Raw genomic sequence first — 22303 nt, forward strand, 5'->3', positions numbered from 1 at the left:
ATCTTTCAGATTGTTCACCATAAATTTGATGGGTTAAGATTATCTGTACCAAGCTCACTTTATGTACATTCTGTGGTCCATGTATGTAAACTAGTCTTACGTATTTGTATTTATTTTTTTTGTTGTGATCTTTGTTTATTGTGTTTTTTATGTTGCATCAGATTTGAAGGAACACTCAATTTGTTCTTTACATTTGGTACAGATGAGTGACAATAAACAACCTTGAATCTTATTAGATCACCTTAAAATTTGCATATTATCTAATATCCTTCACTAAAGGCTGTGGACTTGCAACATTTAATATGAGGTCTATTAATGTCTAATGTCTGTAAACATAATGTCTATCATGTTTTTTCCCCTCCCTATAAGTGTACTATCCTGTAATACTGTGAATTATTCCTCTGGGTTTGTTCATTAAATTCTCAATGAGCTGATTTATCTTCCAGAAAAAGGCAAACCTACAGCAACTGTAAATATTGTAAACCGTGTGAATAATGGTAGTGTGCAGTCTTCAACAGTGGCCCCATCTACTGTACCCACGAGTCAGATTACACCAACGTCGCCAGTGAAAAAGGTAGGTGAAAGCAAATCAAGATCCAAATGTTAAATTGGGCAGTCTGATATCTTTAGATTTTGCCATGAAGCCAAAGGGTATTGCTTTCAAATCACTAATATATCTGATAATCTTGTAACAGTTAATGGGCAAAGTGAGTTAAGAGCTGGGTAAATACCAGCTGGATCAAGCACAACCTTGTATCTTGTGAAATATCGTGGAGAGTTTGGTGTGCAGATGACTATTACTGTGTACGAATATGGATATGTGGGCTAAGTTGGTCTCTGCCTTTAAATTTTCTTTTGTATGCAGGAAAAAGTGTTGGAATCATTAAGTGATCTGAATGTATTTATTGCTTTTTAATACATATTTGGATTACAAATGTGAAATCAATAATTATTAACCAAAGGAAAATCAGGAAATGGGTATCTAAGATTTGACTTTAGTACAGGCATGGAAAGTTCCATTATTTCTCAGTTGTGCATCTTTTAATAAATTGCCCTGTGTGGCTCTTCATGAGCTGAAGACTTGTGCAGGAAAATATCCTTGTCTCTTAGTTAGCAATCTCTTATTCAGTTCAGATTTGTATTTCAGATGTATTTTTATTTATCATATGTACATAAAACATACAGTGAAATGCTTCATTTGTGTCATCAATGAACACAACCTAAGGATGTGCTGGGGGCAGCCTGCAATTGGCACCATACATTCTGTTGTCAACATTGCATGCCCCCAATTTATGCAAGGGTAGGCTGCCAAGTCAATCTATTTGCTCACCACCGAGGAAGTGAGCTTGCTTCTGTAATTAAATAAAGCCGTGGTTGCAATCAGCAAAATTATTCTGAGGGATCAAGTGGTAGATTAAATGAGGGTGGCTTTAATGGTTGAGCAGCAACTGTGCATTCAAGTGTATAGATTCTTCAAAGGTCTTAACAAGCTAGGGTAAACCTAAGCAGGAAATACATGCATCTGTGGCAAAATCTGGACAAAATATCTGAAAATGCCGTGTTTTCCAAGTGGAGACTAATGCCTCCACTACTGGCATGATGAGGAGCAACGCAATACCTCATTCTGTCTGGGTAACCTCCAACCTGATGGCATAAACATTGATTTTTCACACTTCTGGTTATTTTCTCTCCCTCCCTTTCTTACTTTTTCCATTCCCCATTCTGATTTCCCTCTTTCCTGTTCTTGCCTCCCTCCCTCTGGTGCCCCTCCTCCTCCCCCCCCCCCCCTTTCTCCCATGGTGTATTGTTCTGTCAGATTCTTTCTTCCTTCTACCTCTTTCACCTATCACCTCCCAGCTTCTTTCTTCAACTCCACCCCTCTTCCCCACCCACGCTGCTTCCCCCTCATCTGGCTTCACTATCACCTGCCAGCTTGTACTTCTCCCCCTTCCCACATCTTCCACCTTCCTTTCCAACTCTGATGAAGGGTCTCAGCCCAAAATGTTGACTGTTCATTTCTCTTCATAGAAGATGCCCAACCTGCTGAGTTCCTTCAGCATTTTGTGTGTGTTGCTCAAGGTTTCCAGCATCTGCAGAATTTCTTGTGTTTGTGAGTGAATTTATTTTGTAGGTTAAGTACACCAATAGTTTTTTCGGAACATCCACTCCATGAAAACTGGATTCCACCCAGTGCATTGTATTACAAATGTGCTTTTGAGGGTAAGGCCCTGTTGACATAACCACTCTGTGCAGAAGTTTTGCTTTGTCGAGAAGGTTGAACTGCAGAAATTCCTGTTTCTAAGGTGTTTATTATGGCAGCCTGGAGTTATTCATGTTACTACTTGTGCAGAGCCAACATCCATGAACTTATTGCATGTCATCTATGCCTTCAGAAAGAATGAGGTCACATCTTTAAGTACTTAGTCAAATCAAAATATCTATCACAGAGCAAATGCAAATTTTGTAAAATATCAGTTGAATTGATTGTTTTATTGGTTCATCTGTTGCCGATTGTTATGTTTTGAGATGACCTGGCCCCCCCCCCCCCCATTAGCTAAAATGAGGAACTTTGTGAAATTGAGATGAGGGATTTCTTTAGCCAGAGGGTGGTGAATCTGTTGAATTCATTGCCAGAGAAAGTTGAAGAGGCCAAGTCATTGGAGATATTTAAAGCAGAGGTTGATAGGTTCTTAATTAGTAAGGGTGTCATAAATTGATTAGTAAGGTCAAAGCAGAGAAGGTAGGAGAATGGGGTTGGAAGGGATAATAAATCAGCTATGATTGGATGGTGGAGTAAACTTGATAGGCCAAATGGCTGAATTCTGCTCCTGTGTCTATAATGGATTTAATCTTCTCTTGGTTGGTATGAAACTTGAGTTTTTAACTTAGTTTAGGAATATCATTAATTTTACATTAGTGTAAGGATATGGGGAGTACCAGAAGGGCTTTCCTCTCGGTAGATGAGGTGTTCTACTCATTTATGAATATGTGATGAGAGGAAATTAGAGCCCTAAAAGTTCTGAATCCTGTTTTAAATGGAGGGTTTTGATTTTAAGTATTTTGAAGCAAAATAACAGAAATTGAACTGTTATTGACTCCCAAGTCATTAAATGAAAAGTACTTTATAAATATCTTGAAAATTGCTTATGATTGAAAATTTGCAAACATAAGATTACCCTTTTAGGACTAGCTGGTGGAGCAGTGATTTACAGCTTAGTACACTACAAAGAATTCAGGTAACGAAAAAAATCTAGGTGTTTCAAAGTTCAAAGTAAATTTGTTATTGGAGTATGCATTTGTCACCATATACTACAAAGAGATTAAGAGGTCTTAATGAAGAATAATACATCAATGTTTTTGAAGATTCAGATATCTTGAGCTCTTGCTGCAGTGCACCATGTGTAGGAGTAAGGAGTCAATGACAACACATTGTGACCTTCTGCACTTATCTCTGCATGCCTGGCCTTGAGTTGTCAGAATTCCTCCATTATGCCGCTGATTGTGATGGCCTCCTGCTGCTGTGGCTGTAAACTCTTGCTCTACTTGAAGAATGCAGATGATACAGCTCAGCTTTTACTATCAAGTTAACTACTGGTAAAGTGGAACCCCATGGCAAAATAAAAGCTCTGATATTAATGCATCAGGCTGTGGTTGTTTTGTACCCCTGACAAACCCAGCAGATTCTGCATCTACTCAGCAGATTTTTAACTTCTGTTCATCAGCTGCAATGTGACACTGTTAAATTGACTGTCAGGTTAAAAGCTTAAAATTTAGAATCATTTGCCAAATTCATACCTTTTACTTTTCAAAATACAGCACAACATCAGGTCCTTCTGACCCAACAAATCCATGGCGCCCAATTGCACCCATGGACCAAATAACATACTAATCTGTATGTCTTTGGGAGGCAACTGGTAAACCCAGCGGAAACCTGCACAGTCATGGGGAGAACATACAAACTCCTTACAGACAGTGGCGGCAATTGAATACTGATTGTTGGCACTGAATAGCGTTACACTAACTGTACCACCCTTCTGAGGAACATGACTTTAGGAATAGAATCTTATTAAATACAGTATTATGCCTTTTACTGTGATCTGGGTTTGATTTATTGAAGGTGCTGAAGCTCTACACCAAAATTTTGTTAATGTAAAAAGCGGAAGTTCTTGACCTTTCCTGATCTCGATCACACTTTTGGCATGTGACTGACAGCACTCAAGAGTTTGTCTGTGCAAAGGTGAAAATTCCCAGTGGCCAACCATTTTAATTCTTATTCCCATTCCTGTTCTGACATGTAGGTCCATGGCTTCCTCTTCTGTCACGATGAAGCCACTCTTAAGAATGGAGAAGCAACACCTTGTATTCCATCTAAGTAGCCTCTAACCTGATGGCATGAATATCAATTTCTTGTATTTTTGTTTCCCTTTTCCTTCCCTCTTCTTCCATTTCCAACTTTGACCTCTTCTCCTTATCTGCCTATCACCTGCCCTTAGTAACCCTCCTTCTTCCCTTTCTCCCACGGTCCACTCTCTTTCCATCAGATTCCTCCCTCTCCAGCCCTTTACCTTCCCACCTGGCTTCACCCCTCACTTTCTAACTTGTCATCCTTTCCCTCCTCCCACATTTTTATTCTGGCACCTCCCCCTTTCCTTTCCAATCCCAATGAAGGGTCTCGGAGAAACGTCGACTGTTTATTCATTCTCATTAGATGCTGCCTGACCTGCTGTGTTCCTCCAGCATTTTGTTTGTGTTTCTCCTTGCAGTTTTCTCATTACACTTTCTGTTTTAATTGGCTTCAGTATGAATCCATTTCTCCTGTCTTGCCTGTGGCGGAGCCATTAGATCCGACATCTTGGCGTCAGGGCTTGCGTAAAACTGGCATTGTTCTTGTGCCTCAAAAGGGCGAAAAAGTTATGGTGAGCTGCCTCTTGTGTGCACAGAGGTTTGTGTTTCGTGTTCAGTTCGCGTTTACCTGAAATATCCAGTTTCACTGCATGTTGTGATGATACTCATTTCCTTGTACTTTTTTAAACAATTAGTTTTGATATCTGAAAACTAGAATCAAATTCTAGAATTTGTGTGGTTTGTGTGCACATATGTTCCTCATGTCTGTTGTTTAGTTACAGTGTCTTAATCTGACTCAGTGCATGAACTACCATTAGACAAATAGAGAAACACATGAAATATTAGTTTAACAATAGTGGATTCTAAACTCCAGTTTTGCACACAAACAAATTGCTTCTTCTATCACGAAAGGTATATTGATAACCCACCCATCTTTGGGCTCAGTGACACACCAAAAATACTGGAGGAACTCAGCAGACAGCATCTATGAAAAGGAATAAAGAGTTGGCATTCTGTAACAAGAACCTTTATTGGCTCTTGGCCTGAAATGTTGATTCTATTCATTTCCAATGATGCTGCTCGACCTGTTGAGTTCTTCCAAGATTTTGTGTGTGTTAGTTTGGATTTTCAGTGTCTGCAGAATCTCTTGTTTATCTTTGGCTCATGGGTGATGTGAAACCAGACTAGTCTCAGCTACCTTTTTGATTTGAGTGAAGATTGAAATAGAACGAAGGTGTATCACTCCATTATAAATTATTCAGTTTTACCTGTGGTGCAGGTAAATGTGAAAATAAGCCTCAAGCAGAAAGAAGGAAATCTTTCCAGAGAGAGTTGGAGGTTTGGTATTACTCGTCAGTTTCATTCCAACAATGAGTTAGAATAGAATCACAATCGGGTTTATTACCACTGACTCATTATGTGAAATTTGTTTTGCTCAGCAGTAGAATGCAAAGAGATAAATTATTGTAAATTTAAAAATAAATCATGAACTAACAAGGCACTGTTGATGGATTGTTCAGAAATCTTGTGGCGGAGAGGAGGATGCTGTTTCTGAATTGTTGAGTATAGGTTTTCAGGCACCTGTACCACTTCCATGGTGGTCATTGTGAGAAGAGGGCATGTCCGACCTGGATAGTGCAGGTTCTTAGTGATGGATGCTGCCACTTTGAGGCACAGCCTTTTAAAGATGTCTTGGATGGTGGGGAGGGTTGTGCCTGTGAATGAAATTGTCAGACAGCATTGACAAGACCAATAGATATAGGAGAAAAATTGGGCTTTTTGGCCCATCGAGTCTGCGAGTGGATGGCCAGAGGCTTCTTCCCCAGGGCGGAAATGGTTTATACCAGGGGCATAATTTTAAGGTGATTGGAGGGAAGTATAGAGGGGATGTCAGAGGTGTTTTTCTTTTACACAGTGGTGGGTGTGTGGGATGTACTGCCAGGGATGGTGGTAGAAGCAGACACATCCAGGGTATTTAAGAGACTCTTAAGATACAGAAAATGGAGGGCTGTGTCAGAGGGAAGGGTTAGATTGATTTTGAAGTAGGTTAAAAGAATGGCACAACATTGTGGTCAAAGGGCCTGTATTGTAATGTTCTGTGTTCATTAACAGTAAGGGTACCAAGGCTGTCTCTGCCCAAGAGGGTTGTAACTAGATCATTGGAGCTATTTCAAGAGGTAGACATATTTTGGAAAGATTGGGAAGCTAACATAGAAGAGGTCATGAATCCTGGGCAGGTCAGTCATAACAAAACAGCAAGGAGTCCAAGTCACCTAACTCCTGCTCCTAGTTTGTTCTTGCATTGAGCTTCAGATTCATTCCAAAAGGGAAAAGCAAGCTTGCAGCTTGTAAGGGCTATCAGATTTTTTTTTGTCTCCGTGAGCATGAACATTAGGAATCCCACTTTTCTTAGGAGGAATTAAACATCATTATGCTTCAGTAAATAAAAGCTGCTTCATCAGATCTTAGTTTTTTGCCTCATCTGGCTGTGATGTGGGATGGTTTATCAATTTTACTGAGTGCCTAAAAGCTTGGATTCTTTGCCTCATGTTGAAAGAAACTGATCATCTTCTAATGTTTTGTCAGGATCTGAAATAATTTACAGTAAAATTCTTTCTGATCATCACCGAAAGCAAAAGGTGTATCAAACACTAAAATGTAAATTAGTTCAAATATAAATTTGTCCTGCAATCTTATTCCAAAGATTTGTTGAATTGGAAGTGCTGCTAATTATCTGAACATAATTTCTTTGCAGATGTGCTCATGTGGTCTGAATCTTGATTGATTTTCTCAATGTGAAAAGGGAATAACCTGGGAAATGTCTTTACTACAGTTTGGGCACAGATTAAGGAAATTACTTGAAAATTTAAGTTCTTGTCAGATCTGCTGTACATGATTGAAAAGAATTGTTTGTTTTTCTGTCAAACCCTGACCTTTACATGTGGTCCAGCCTGGAACTACATCGTGGAAGTTTTAACATAGCACTGAATCTCAATTTACAGTTTGCTGCTCCATTTATGAAATATTCAAAAGAAGAAGAGAAGAAGAGGAAAGATGAAGAAGAAAAGAAAGATGCATCTCCAGCTTCTTGGAGGTCAGGGCTTCGAAAGACTGGAAGCTATGGTGCATTGGCTGACATCAGTGCTTCCAAAGAAACACAGAAAGAGAGAGACATAATAGGTGTGATGCGCTCTGCGTCAAGCCCTCGACTCTCATCCACTGCAGATAACAAAGAGAAAGTAAGTTGCTAAACACGCATGTTACTTTTCTTTTGGAAGCTACAAATCTTTTGGATCTGGAATCATTTGGAGACCTAGTTTCGGACTAGATGGACTGTAGGGACAGTTTCAATGCAGTAATGTTCTATGCTTCTTCTTTTTTGATTTCTTGCCTTCTCACATTCTTCCCGACATCCCTTCCCCTCCACACCCCACTTCAAAAAAAAGTTTCAATATACTATTTTGTCATAATCCTGTCAAGAATGAGAAGTGTTTGAGAAAATGTCTAAGGCTAATGTGCAGCCAGATTTGCAGTTTGTTACCAAGCAGGAGCACTGGTCTGACCTTGGCTGTGTTCGGTCTGTATGCCAATTTCAGAATCAGGTTTATTATAACTGACGAACTGTTTGCTGTGGAATGTGTAACACAATCCTGAAAGATTTAACAGAGTACCCTGAAACTCAACACCCCATTCAGGCCAGAAGAGGAAAAACCAGGGAATAACTTTATCTTGCTTTCTCTGTCTCCTGGATTACACATTGCCCTGGTTGGAGGGAGAGTCTGAATAAGAAATAAAACGTGAAGACGTGAAGTTCGACCCACTTCTAGGATTTAGTTTTCATTTAAAACTTCCAGCATTTTTGCTTTTGTAAGAAAATGCGTGCAGGCTAATTTCAACATAAAAGCTACAAGATGAGATAAAATAATGTGACCCATTTCTGATTGATTCTCAAGTAAATTGTCTTACAGATAGTGGCAGGAATTGAACTCTAATCTTACAGCTAGTGTTGTAGAGCATTGTACTACCTGCTGTGTTACCAAGCTGCCCTTGATAGTGATATTTGCAATGTAGGTTTGTTTTCCATGTAAGAGTGGACATGAAGATCTGTGTGTAGCTTACTGTTCAGATCTTCAAAAGGAAACTGATCTTTTACTTGGAGAGCCCATTGTAACCTTCAGTCAGAGGTTGTCACCAATGCACTTGGATGAAGAACAATTGCTTTCTTTTCAAAATACATGTATTATCAAAATACGAACTGTACACTATATGCAACCTTGAGATGCATCTTCCAGTAGCCACAAAGAACAAGAAATACAGTCGAATTCATGAAAAACTCCACACCACAAAGATGGTACATCAGATGTGAGAAAAAGAAACAAATCACGCAAGCAATAAGAAATAAGCAAACAATCCACAGAACATGAACCACAGAGTCCCCAGAAGTCCACAGCCATGCAACCAGTTCAGCGCTGCATCTGGTTGAGGAGCCTGTTGGCAGCAGGCCATAGCCATGGAGCCGGGTACAGTGCTGAGGCGGGTAATGACAGCTGCAGCTGCTGAGTTCATTTGCAGATTTGAATAGCGGGTCAATAATCCTGACAGAACAGCTGCAAGAAAGTATTCTTCCTCGCTTGTATTGTTTTCCTTTTTGACCTATGCAGTTCGAAAGTAGCTATGTAAACTTTGAAGGACAGAAATGTGTGTTCTATCGGCACCTTCTTTAGGAGTATCATTGCTGTTATTGTGAGATCTCTCATGCTGGAGTAATACATTGACAAAATTTAACTCATTTGGTATGAACTAAACTAGTCCAAAAAAACCATAAAGCAGAAATTGTCAGTTACTGGCAGCATGAGCGAATAAAGTTACACATCATTTTATTTAACAGATGCTACCTTACCCTCTGAGTTCAGAGTCCGGAAGAGAGACCAGAAGCTATTTCACATCGATCACCTGCTTACACTAATCCAACATTAATCCTACATTAAAAAAATGATTAGTCAGTGATACAGCCCTTCCAGCCCAGTTAGCCTGCTCCATACAATTTCATCCATGTGACCAATTAACCTGTAAGAATGTGGGAGGAAGCAGGAGCTCCCAGAGTAAACCCACACAGTCAGGGAGAATGTCCCAACTCCTTGCAGACAGTGTCAGGAGTCAAACATAGGTTGCTGGCTCTTTAATAGTGTTACGCTTGTTGCTATGCCTCCATGCCACCCCAATTCTCCCCATTTTCCAGTCAGTTCTCCCCAGATTCTGTCATTCAATAGGGACAATTTACAGTGACCAATTAACCAAGCAACTTGTGTATTTTTGGGAGATGCAGTCACAGGTAAAATGTGCAATCTCGACCCAGTCAGCACCAGAGGACAGTATTGAACGCAGATCTGTTAAGTAATAGGTAGTAGTTCTATGAGCTTCAGAACTTTGCTACCCAGAAGCACCCCTTTTCTTGCCTCATTTTCTGTAATTGTTTTCCATAATTGCAGCATGTTATGCTTTGCATTTGCTTTAACAAGTGAAAAATACATTTTTACTTTGTTTTAAAGCACTAGAGTTGTGAAAGATGTCAGCAATCACTAAAGAAGAATTTTTTGAATCCACTTTTGTTCCAACAGGAGAAGGATCAGAAAGGAACGAGGCTTGCTTATGTCTCTCCTACAATTCCGTGTAGAAGATTAGCCAGTGCATCAGACATCGATGATAGAGAAATCAGGTAAAATCCTACTCCATTCTCTCCCCCATTTACCAACTTCCCTGCTCCAGCTCCCCCACCCTTAAGCATACTCAACTGGGATGATTACTTCACAGAGATACTGCAAGTAGCCTTGTGCGCAGTGGTTCTTACACAAGGCGGCGTTGGGAAGAAGATGCAAAGAGGAAAGAAATGAACCATACCTCCACCACTGAAGGGTCTACAACACAAAATGCTGCTGTCACCAACGTAGTGCCTAGTTATCAAAGAAGGTAATTGGAAGCTCTCAAGATGTTTGTGCAATGATTGAGTTATGGAAGCAAGTTTGATTATGTTAACCAGCAGATCTGCTCTCTCTTCTAGTTCATTGCTCTGAAGTCTAATTAGGAAGATGGTATGTCTCAGTATATCAGAACAATTCAGTAAAATCTGAATGTTTATTCTTTAATCCCCATCCATTTGAGTAGATCTGGCTTGCAACAAAGTGAAGTTGCTTAGTGTGTGTTCTGCCTCTATCCTTAATTTAGGGGAAGAAAAATTTGTCTTTACAAGAGCAACAGTGGTGAAAATGTTATATTGCACCATTCTGTAACACAGTGAACGTTGATAACATTGTCTGTTTACATGATTGGAACAATGGCAGTATTCTGAATCGAGGAAAATCTTGTTATTCCTGATGTCCATATACATGCCTGTTGCCCATCCATAATTTTACAGTATGGGCATCTTAATATTGGAAAATATTAGCCCTTTTTGCTGCTACAGGTAATTTCAGGGTTAACAATTAGGATAACTTTCAGACTTCGAAGGAATCTCTGGAAAGGTTATAAGAAGGTTTCATGAAGTCAAGATATGTTAAGTAGTGATGCTGTATGTATGTATTTGGTGACTGGTTGTACCTTGTGCTTAATCTAAGTGGATGTTTTCTGTTTCTGTCAGATAACTGCATGCATTTGCCTGAACTCCTGCACGTCCGTGTATTGTGATATGTTGATAACAAGTTTTACTTGTAACAAGGCTGAGATGCAAGAGTCCAGCAGATGCTGAAATCTTCAAGCTACTGGAGAAACTCTAAAGATAGAACATTGAACATTACAACAGAATATAAACCCTTTGGTCCATGAACTTATGCCAATCTAAGTTTAATCTAACTCTTTCCTCCCACATTGCCCTCTATTTTTCCTGTCATCCACGTGCCTATCTAAGAGTTTCTTAAATGTCCCTTTTGTTTCTGCCTCTACTACCTCCTTGGCAGGGTGTTCCACACACCTGCAACTCTGTATAAAGAAATTCACTCGACATTTCCCTGTACTTTCCTCCAATCACCTTAAAATTAGGCCCCTCACACAAAATGCTGGTGGAACACAGCAGGGCAGGCAGCATCAATAGGAAGAAGTACAGTTGACGTTTCGGGTCGAGACCCTTCGTCAGGACTAACGGAAAAAAGAGATAGTAAGAGATTTGTAAGTGGGAGGGGGAGACCCGAAATGATAGGAGAAGACGGGGGTGGGGGGGGTGGGGATGAAGCTAAGAGCTGGGAAGTTGATTGGCAAAAGGGATACAAGTCTGGAGAAGGGGGAGTATCATAGGACGGGAAGGCCTTGGGAGAAAGAAAGGGGGAGGGGAGCACCAGAAGAAGATGGAGAACAGGCAAGGAGTTATTGTGAGAGGGAAAGAAAGTAAAAAAAAAAATTTAAAAATTAAAAATTCAGGATGGGGGTAAGAAGGGGAGGAGGGGCATTAACGGAAGTTAGAGAAATCAATGTTCATGCCATCAGGTTGGAGGCATATAAGGTGTTGTTCTTCCAACCTGAGAGTGGCTTCATCTTGACAGTAGAGGAGGCCATGGACAGACATATCAGAATGGGAATGGGATGTGGAATTAAAATGTGTGGCCACTGGGAGATCCTGCTTCCTCTGGCAGACAGAGCGTAGGTGTTCAGCGAAATGGTCTCCCAGTCTGCGTTGGGTCTCACCAATATATAGAAGGCCGCACTGGGAGCACCGGACACAGTATATCACACTAGCAGACTCACAGGTGAAGTGTTGCCTCACCTGGAAGGACTTTCTAGAGCTCTGAATGGTGGTGAGGGAGGAAGTGTAAGGGCAGGTGTAGTACTTGTTCTGCTTACAAGGATAAGTGCCAGGAGGGAGATCGGTTAGAAGGGATGGAGGGGACAAATGAACAAAGGAGTCACATAGGGAGCGATCCCTGTGGAAAGCAGAAAGGAGTGGGGGAGGGAAAGATGTGCTTGATGGTGGGATCCCGTTGGAGATGGCAGAATTTACGGAGAATTATATGTTCGACACGGAGGATGAGGGGTGGTAGGTGAGGGCAAGAGGAACCCTATCCCTAATAGGGAGGTGGGGGGGATGGGGTGAGAGCAGATGTGCATGAAATGGGAGGGATGCGTTTGAGGGCAGAGTTGATGGTGGAGGAAGGGAAGCCCCTTTAAAAAAGGAAGACATCTCCTTCGTCTTGGAATGAAAAGCCTCATTCTGAGAGCAGATGTGGCAGAGATGGAGGAATTGAGAGAAGGGGATGGCATTTTTACAAGTAGCAGGGTGGGAGGAGGAATAGTCCAGGTAGCTGTGAGAGCCTGTGGGCTTATGGTAGACATCAGTCGACAAGCTGTCTCCAGAGATAGAGACAGAGAGATCAGGGAAGGGGAGGGATGTGTTGGAAATGGACTAGGTAAATTTGAGGGCGGGTGGAAGTTGGAGCAAAGTTGACGAAGTCATCGAGCTCAGCATGCGTGCAGGAGGCAGCGCCAATGCAGTCATCAGTGTAGCGAAGGAAAAGTGGGGGACGGATACCAGTATAGGCTTGGAACATGGACTGTTCCACAAAGCCAACAAAAAGACAGGCATAACTGGGACCCATGCGGGTGCCCATGGCTGCACCTTTAGTTTGAAGGAAGTGGGAGGAGCCAAAGGAGAAATTATAAAGAGTAAGGACCAATTCTGCTTTTATTTGCCATTTCTGCCCGGGTGAAAGGACCACTTGATCTTAGCCTTTTAAAACTCTCTCTAGTAAGCTCTCACCTCACTAAGCTTGGAATTTCCTTTCATGTATGGCTCACTGAGCCATGATACTTGCATATGCACACACTAGTTACCATTTAAAATTATCTCGCCTTACATTAGCCAGTGAATGGAGGAAATTATGTGGTCCATGTTTTGGTTTTCAACTTCCATCATCACCCATCCAATCGCCTCCAGAAATGAGTTCCTCCAGCAGACATTTTTATGTTAAGCAAGGCAACTTATTCAATATGGTTCATTCAATAAATAACTCCTGAATTTGCCAACAATTAATCACATATAGAAAAACCTCAGTATTAATTTTTTATAATCAAAACATTAATTGAAAGCACTTTTGGAAATGAATTCCTTTAAAGATGTCAGCTTTTGTTACTTAGGACTTGCATGTAATTGTCAGACAATAGATGTCATCCTTGACAGCTTGTGTATCAGAACTCAAAACCGGTTTATATATTGCTGTCTAGTCATGCTGAATGTTATAGACAACTTGATATTTCATCATTTGTTTAACACTAATGCTTGCATATTCAAGAGGTTTTATTTTGCACTTATGCATGATAGCATGCATCTGTAGCTCTTATGACATATTTTCTAATTGTTTTGATGTGCTTTCTTGCTTGGTATGCATGCAGTAATTCGTATCTGCTAGCAATAGGCAGAAGTAACAGTGCCAGACATCTGCCAGCCAACTCTTCCTCAAGCACCAGCTTCGATCCTACTAATTCTAAGTCTAGGCAACCAGCATCATCTCAGTACTCATCGTACAGCATCTTCAGAAGGTATAGCACTTTGTAAAAGCAACATTAATTTTGCAAGAAATGCTCTTTTTGAATGTGCTACAAGCTCATTTAAATGGAAATGCGTGTGTGTATATATACATGTTATCTCTGATAGATCTTGTATATTGTGATGTAAGTGCAGCCTTTAAGTACACTTTATTAAGTACAGGGCTGAAGCCTGTTGTGGGCTTCTGCTGTAACCCGTCCACTTCAAGGTTCGATGTGTTCATTCAAAGATCCTCTTACACCCCTCTTGTAACCTGAGGTTATTTGAGTAACTGTCACCTTCCTGTCATCTTGAACCAGTCTGGTCATTCTCCTCTGATTAACAAAGTATTTTTGGCCACAGAACTGCTGCTCACTGGATGTATTTTGTCTGTAGAGACTGTTATGCATGAAAATCCGAGGACACCAGCAGTTTCTAAAATACTCAAACCACCCCACTTAAAGTCACTTGGATCACATACCTCCCCAATCTGATGTTTGGTCTGAACAACAGTTGAACTTCTTGACCATGTCTGCAAGTTTTTATGTATTGAGTTGCTGTCAATGATTGATTGGATATTTTCATTAATGATCAGATGTTCAGGTGTACCTAATAAAATGTCCACTGAGTGCATGTTGTTACTAACAGCTTTCAAGTATTTTGATGTAAGTGCAGCCTTTAAGTATAAAAAGCAGGCTTATTGGTAACCTTACCAGTGAAATACAGCTTCCAGTAAGTTTAAGACTGGCAGAAGTTCAGCTTCAATCAGAAGTTGCTGAAAGCAGCAGAAAGAAAACTTAATTCTTTGGGTTGTTAGCCCTCTTTTAATTTTGCTGAAAGTTAATGTATTTGGGGGGAAATAAAAAATTTTCTCTTTCCAGATTATTTGGATTTAAATATTTCCAGTATTTTAAATCTTCTGTGTATTTTTCTAAGTCTTTGGATAGTTGTAGATCATGGGAAAAGAAGAATTTGTTACTGTCATGACCTTTTTGTACAAATATCTGCTAGGATTCAGAAACCTGTAAATGTGCCAGATACTTGTTTGGATTGCAATGTGTTTTCCTTGGAAATTCTCAAAGGATAATTGCAGTAGTCAGATTGTGTACAATTATAAATCTCTTAACTTAGGACTCCAGGTTAAAACTCTCCGAATGAGTTATGGCTTCCCATTTAAAATATTACATTCTTGCCAGTAAGTCATCTTCAAAAAGATTCGGATAAATATTTGAAAAATATTGTCAAGTCAGGGGGTGCAAAATAGGAGAATGCAAGTAATTTGGTAGCTTTTTCAAAACTGACACAACTGTAAGCGGTTTGCTTGCATTTTGTGCCATATCATTTTCAGCTATCATGAGAAGTGTTTTGATATGCACCATGTGCCATTAGTGAGTTGGTTATACTCAGTTACATGTTTCCTGGTATGAAATGGCAGTGGATGTTACCTTTAGTTGGGAGATAGGAAACTTGAGTTTTTAACAGTTTCAGAATTGTATATCAATGCAAATGAGGCGAGTAACCCTCATAGGATAAGTTGTTCTATTGTTAACAAGGAAAATAAGTTTTGTGGTGTTAACAAAACTGCAAGGGTGTCAAAGGTTATGGGCAAAAGCAAGAGAATGAAGTTGAGGGACAGTAAATCAGACATGATAGAATGTGATGATGGACTGAGTAGTCTAATTCTGTTTCTGTCTTTTGGTGTCTTGATGAAGGGTCTCAGCCAAAAATGTTGACTGTAGATGCTGCCTGACCTGCTGAGTTCCTCCAGCACTTTATGTATATTGTATCATTAATTATTTTTCTATTTACACCTGGGTGTGCATGGAACTGAATAAATCTCCTTTTGAGTTCTTGGAAGTATAGGAAATCCTTGGAATTATGTGCTGGTAAAAGTCAGAATTGGCTTTTTTTTTGTTGAAAACTGTTAGATTTCCTATTCATGTACATTGACAAATGGAACTTTTGGGCAAGCTGTATAAGAATGTCCAGTGCTCTTCACCTGAAATAACTCTGGTCTTAGAATATACCCTTGAAAATCTGTCCCAGTACCATATCCTTGACAGCAAGCCTTTGTGTCACACAGCCATGGAAATTGAAGATTTGATGACCATTATATCATGTATGTTGGAAAATTAATAAACTGGAGCGTTGGCGGGACTGTAGCATAGTGGTTGGCACACTGCTTTACAGTACCTGTGACCCAGGTTCAATTTCTGCTGCTGTCTGTAAGGAATTTGTCTGTTCTCCCTGTGACTGCGTGGCTTTCTGCTGGATGCTCCAGTTTCCTCCGACAGTCCAAAGACATACCAGTCTGTGGTTAATTCATCATTGTAAGTTGTCTTGTGGTTCGGTTAGGATTAAGTTGGGGGTTGCTAAGCGGCACAGCTTGAAGGGCCAGATGGACCTACTCTGTGCTGTATCTCATTAAATAAAATTTTTAAAAATAATGAGCCCAAATTCCAAATGTTGAGAGCCACTTGAATGGATTAGCTTTGAAGCTGTCAGTCTCTTGATAGTCATTGATGCTCCTTTCTGTTTAGCTTTGAAACTGATGCATTGAGGTTTTCCATTTAGTAAAATTTACAAATGAAGTTTTAGCAAATTGCTGTTGTTGGAATAAGACAATAAGATGTAGGAGCACTTGGCCCATCAAGTCAGCTCCATTCCATCGTAGCTGATTTATTTTCCCTCTCAACCCCATTCTCCTGCCTTCTCCCCGTAACCTTTACAAATCAAGAAACTATCAACTTTGACTTTAAATGCACTCCATGACTTGGCATCTACAGCCGTCCATGGCAATGAGTTCCACAGAAGAATAGGTCAATCTGTCGTTGCAATAAAAACATTCTTTTATAAAACCATTTTGCTGAAACTTGAGTATTTTACCTGCAAAGATGGAATTCCATTCTTAAACATCCAGCACAATTCACTTGCTTCCTTTGATCTGAAACATGTTACTCTTGGGGTTGGGGGGTGAAATTGGTGCATGAGGGAAAAATGTGTGCCCTGCACATCTTATTTAGGTGGGTGGAAGGGAAGCTTCAGGCAGATGCTGCTAAATTGTGATGTTATTTAAAATACTGGAGAAGATCTTGAATAATTGTGATGACTAAAAAATATATATTTTAATAAAGCATTATTTGATAAAAGCCCATTACATTTTCCATCAGTGGGCTTAGCACCATTGCTTTAACATTTCCTGTTCCCCATGCAAGCTAATTACTGTTCACAATATTTAGCTCATTCTATGTAACATTAGTTCTAGCGAGTGTTCGTGATCTGAAAATTAGATGCAGATGCTGAACCCAGAGGATAATAAACTCAGCAATCTCCGTCATAATGTGGATTGCCTTGGTGCAGATGGCTGTTTACAAACTGTCAATGTTTTGAAATATTTTTGAAATTATTTCCATTTAAAACTGCCCAAGTAACGATGTTCTGAGAAATAAACTTAAGTAAGGCTGGTCAGGCTTTCATTCAATACTTTGATGGGCAGGTTCTTAACAACATTTGGTTTAGAAAATTTAAATTTGTGCAACAAGAAACCAAAGGTTATTTTGTTCTTGTATGTTAAGCAGTATTGATGTGACTTTTGGAACCTGTTAAAGATAAATGCAGCTATATATACAGTGCCTTAAAAAATATTCAGCCCCTACAGCTATTATCGCATTTTACTGTTTCATTTTCTAAAATAAAAATAGATTGAAGCAGGATTTTTTGAGCTAATCTACAAAATATTGTCCACCATGTCAAATCTAAAGCAAAATTGCAAAGCCTATCAACAACTTACTAAAGAAGAGGCCCAAGCTAAAAAGGAATCATATCCTTACCTATAAAGACTTTGCAAAGTGTCATTTAGAAGATACTGTAAAGTTGTGGAAGAAAGTCTTGTAGTCAGATGTGACTAAAGTGGATATTTTTGATCTTAACACTAAGTGGTACATGTGGTATAAATCTAAAACTGTGCATCAGCCAGGTAACACCATCCCTACTGTAAAGTGTGCTGGAATAGAATCATGCTATGGGGATGCTTCTCAACAGCAGGGACTGGAATTCTGGTGAAGATTAATGAGACAATGTGTTGCTAAATCAGAGATATCCTGGATAAAATCCAATTAGCGTCTGCCAGAAAGCTTAAACTGGGGGAGAAAGTTCATTTTTCTGCAGGATAACAACCCCAAAGCACACTGCCAGAGCAACCATGGAGTGACTTCAAATAAAGAAAATTGATGTCCTTGAGTGGCCCAGTTAGACTCTTGACCTTAACCCAATTGAACATCTCAATGGCAGAATTTCAAGATTGCTCTCAACTGTTGCTCCCCATCTCACTTGACACAGCTTGAGCAATTTAGAAAGGAGGAATAAGTAAATCTTGCTCCATGTTGTACACAGCTAATAGGAACTTATCCAAAAAGACTACAGGCTGTAATAGCTGTGAGAGGTGGTTCAACTAAGCACTGAGCAAAGGGGTGGGGGTGGGGTGGGGTCTTGAAATGCTGACATTACAGTTTTTGAAATTTTTGTTGCTTTACATTTCCCCTGATTTTTGGGTTCCACTGTGTGTGTGTGTGGGTGGGGGGGGGGGGGGGTGGGTAAGAGCATGTGATTCACAAATAAAGATTCTCAGTTAAATTGATGAAAATCTCTAATTGTAATAATTTTTGTGTACAAATGGTTGGGGCTGAATATTTTTACAAGGCACTGAACTAAATATGTTACTTGAATGTCAGTGCATATTGAGGTATAATTAGTACCTCCCAAGAATGTTACTTAGTTTTGATGTACTGCTCTAAATTTAATGTGTATGTATTGTGTATTCATTTGCTAACAAGTTTAAGTTCCAATGATTCAAGTCACTTTTCTTGCAAGTAAAAGCTCATCTTTGCCATGTAAACTTCATGCAGGAAAATTATGTTCCAAGGTTATGGGCAATGTGCAGGCAGACGAGATTAGTTTACAGTACATTTGATAACTAATCAAACAGTCATAGAACTCTGCAACCAACTAAACTAATTTAGTTAAACTTTTTTTTAATTGGTCCGGCCCAAAAATAATGGGCTGAAGGAACTTCTGTGTGGTACTGGTTCTATGTTCTATGGTCAAAGCTTGTTGTTAATTCACAAGTAAACTGCTGCAAAGATTCCTATTTGTATAACAGGGATTGATGTAATTTGAAATTAACAAGAGTCTAATTTAGGAAATTTTTATCATGACTCTTTGTAAGGTAAAACCAAATACTGCTGGGAAATTTATTGTGGAAAACCTTTAAAAGCAAACATCAAGAGCGTGGAGTTCAATACAAGACTGAGCTTCTCTCCCCTCTTTTTGTTTTGACATTAGTAGTTCTTTTGGTCGAAGAAAAGAGGATCAAATTAGTACTGTTCAAAGTACCATTTCAACCAGCACCATAGCAACTGTTACCTCATCGAACAGCCTGCAGTCGATTCCCAGGATAGCTGCCTCCACTTCATCGGGCAGGTAATGTGAACAAATGGCTGATTTGTCTTCTATAAGCTTTTAACTTGTTTTGTCTGTTATATGTTTCTTCGTATGAATTAAGGATATTTGGATTTGTATTGACAAAAATTGTTGGATTTGCCAACTCGAGCTGCATATCAGGAAAGTAATTTCAAAAACAGAAGAGATTCTGCAGTTGCTGGAAGTCTATAAGACCATGGAAGAAGAATTAGTCCATTTGGCCCATTGAGTCTTCTCTGCCATTACGTTTTGGCTGATATAGTATCCTTCCCAAACCCATTCTACTACCTGTCAACCTCCTCTTTGAATGTACCCAATGACTTTGCCTGTGCAGCTAACTAGCAATGAACTCCATTGATCACCGCCCTCTGGCGAAAGAAATTCTTCTTCATATCTGTTCTAAAGGGATGGCCTTGTATTCTGAAACGGTACCTCTAGTCCTAGACTCTCCCACTATAGGAAGCATCCTGTCCATATCCACTCTTTTTAGGCCATTCGTTATTCAATAGGCTTTAATGAGATCCCCACCCCCTCTTTCTTCAGTGAGTACACGCCCACAGCCATCAAGTGCTCCTCGTGCATTAACTCTTTCATTTGCAAGATCATATTTATGAACCACCACTGGACCCTCTCCAAAACCAGCACATACTTAGATAAGGGTTCCAAAGTTACTCATCATTTTCCAGCTGTGGTGTGACCAATGACTCAGAATTACAAACTTGTTTTTATATTCTCTTCCTCTCAAAATGAATGCTAACTTTGAATTTGTCTTCCTTACTACAAACTTAATTTGCAAGTTAACCTTTAGGGAATCCTGCACAAGGACTTCCAAGTCCATTTGCACTTATGGTTTCTCTGTTAAGAAAATAGTAAATGTTTTTATTCCTTCTACCAAGGTGCATGATTATACACTTCCCTAGACTATATTCCATCTGCCACTTATTTACCCATTCTCCTAATCTATCTAAGCCCTTCTGAAGACTCTCTGCTTCCTCAAAGCTAATGCACCTTCACCTTTCTTTGTATTGCTTGCAAACTTGTTAACAAAGTCCAGAGTAAAGCATAAAAAATGCTGGAGGAACTCAGCAGGTCAATCAGCATCTATGGAGAGGAATACACAGTTGAACATTTCAGGCTGAAACACTTCAGGACTGGAAAGGAAGGTGAAAGAAACCAAAATAAAAGGCTATTGGAGGAGAAGGAGCACAATCCAGTAGGTTGGATGAGTCCAGATCAGAGGTGTAGGTGGTAGGCCTGAAAGTTGACTGTTTTTGTCCCTCTATGGATGCTGCCTGACCTGTTGAGTTCCTCCAGCATTGAATTTCCAGCATCTGCAGAATCTCTTGTCTCTTATTTTCTCTCTCTGGTTTTTGCAAAATCTGTGTTTTTTTCCTCCAGAAAATACCATATCCCAAATGTGTAATGAACTTTGTTACCAGAATAAATTTTTTTATTCAAAAGGTAAACAAGCCTAGTTGACTAATTTTTAACCAAACTCACGACTTAAACAGGAAAATTGCAGCAATTCAAAAATTTCTCTGTAAAAATTCAAACCAATCCTTAAGTCATACAAGTTTATTTTTCCAAGGTTTTTGTTGATTTCATGTTTGTTGAGCTTTGCTTATTTTCTTGTTTGTCTTGCTGCTTGATGTGCTGTAGTACCTCAAATCGTTTCTCGACGGGGGACAATACTGAGAAAGACAAAGAAAATGTTCCTTCAGCGGTTGCTACAACTGGCACTGTCTCCTCAACAACGGAGGTCAGAGAGAGACGCAGGTGTGTAGTCTTCCAGGTTACATTGATGAAGCTGTGAGGAGTTAATGGCAGAATTCTGATTCTCTCAATGCAAAAAGAATTGAATTATGTATAGATACAGATTGCACTTGATGCAAAGTTAATCTCATGGATCCAGTATCATGATGTCTTTCCTGATCATTGAACTTGGTTCAAATTTACTCCTTTTCTTTAAACAATCCTCCCATTTACAGTTGTTTTATTCCCTACTTGGTGGTTGTTGAACCACTTCAAGCTGGTGAGTGATGAGTTTAAATGATTTTCATTATCTTAGGTTTATCATTTAAACTGCATCATAGTAGTGAGTATCAGCAAATCGGTTGCAGATAATTGTCATTATTAAACTCAGTCTTCAAGATAACCTTAAAGGGAGAAAACAAGTTACCAATAATGAGTATAATACAATTTAGGGTCAAGGACACAAAAATGCTGGAGTAACGCAGCATGCCAGCAGCATCTATGGATAGAAATAAAGAGCTGATGTTTCAAGCCAACTGATGGGTCTTGTCTTGAGACCTAAGCTCTCTTTTTCTCTCCACAGATGGTGCCTGACTTGCTGAGTTTATTTATTTTAGTTTATTTAGACATGCAGGTGGATCAGACCCTTCCCACCCCAATGAGCAGCACTACCCAGCAACCCACCTGTTTGACCCAAGCCTCATCACGAGGCAATTTACAATGACCAATTAACCTGGTAACCAGTACATCTTTGGACTGTGGGGTGAGACCTGAATGCCCGGAGGGAACACATGTACTCATGGAAATACAAACTTATTTCAGAATTCCTCCAGCACTTTGTGTGTGTTACTTTGGATTTCCAGGATCTGCAGAATCTCTTGTGTTTAGAATACAACTTAATGGCTTGTATCTGAAATGCCTGTATTAGAATTAGTTCTGCTTTAAGATGTCAGCTTCCCATATAATGTGATTGGTAGAGGAAGAATTAAAGTATCATTGGAGCATGGAATATTTTAGAACATGGTAATATATAAAACCAATGACCCATGTCTTATCTTCCAATGTGGTAATAGCTCAACTGTGGCTAGCCAATGAAATGTAAATAGGAGACAGCAACCCTTGGATTTCTCAGTTTTTTTAATCATGTCTCTTGACATGTCAGACAAGATCAGATTTGGTTCTGCTTAGACTTCTTCACTCAAGCCCTCACTATAACCATGGTCC

General features: G+C 39.7%; 1 protein-coding gene across 10 annotated transcripts in view; it reads left to right on the forward strand.

Annotated features, from left to right (window-relative positions):
- The window catches only part of ppp1r12a (protein phosphatase 1, regulatory subunit 12A), a 238327-nt gene that overhangs the window by 128106 nt on the left and 87918 nt on the right, over nt 1-22303 (forward strand). For 4 of the 10 annotated variants that reach the window (XM_073058779.1, XM_073058782.1, XM_073058781.1 and 1 more), the window contains exons 9-16: nt 447-574; nt 4800-4916; nt 7347-7583; nt 9963-10060; nt 10156-10311; nt 13717-13863; nt 19190-19327; nt 20987-21103. In XM_073058779.1, coding sequence (XP_072914880.1) covers nt 447-574; nt 4800-4916; nt 7347-7583; nt 9963-10060; nt 10156-10311; nt 13717-13863; nt 19190-19327; nt 20987-21103 — 1138 coding nt within the window. The remainder of the gene's footprint in view (nt 1-446; nt 575-4799; nt 4917-7346; nt 7584-9962; nt 10061-10155; nt 10312-13716; nt 13864-19189; nt 19328-20986; nt 21104-22303) is intronic. The other 6 variants (XM_073058784.1, XM_073058785.1, XM_073058783.1 and 3 more) reach the window with 4 other exon arrangements.

This window comes from Hemitrygon akajei, chromosome 10, assembly GCF_048418815.1.
Source record: "Hemitrygon akajei chromosome 10, sHemAka1.3, whole genome shotgun sequence".
NCBI classification, from domain to species: domain Eukaryota; kingdom Metazoa; phylum Chordata; class Chondrichthyes; order Myliobatiformes; family Dasyatidae; genus Hemitrygon; species Hemitrygon akajei.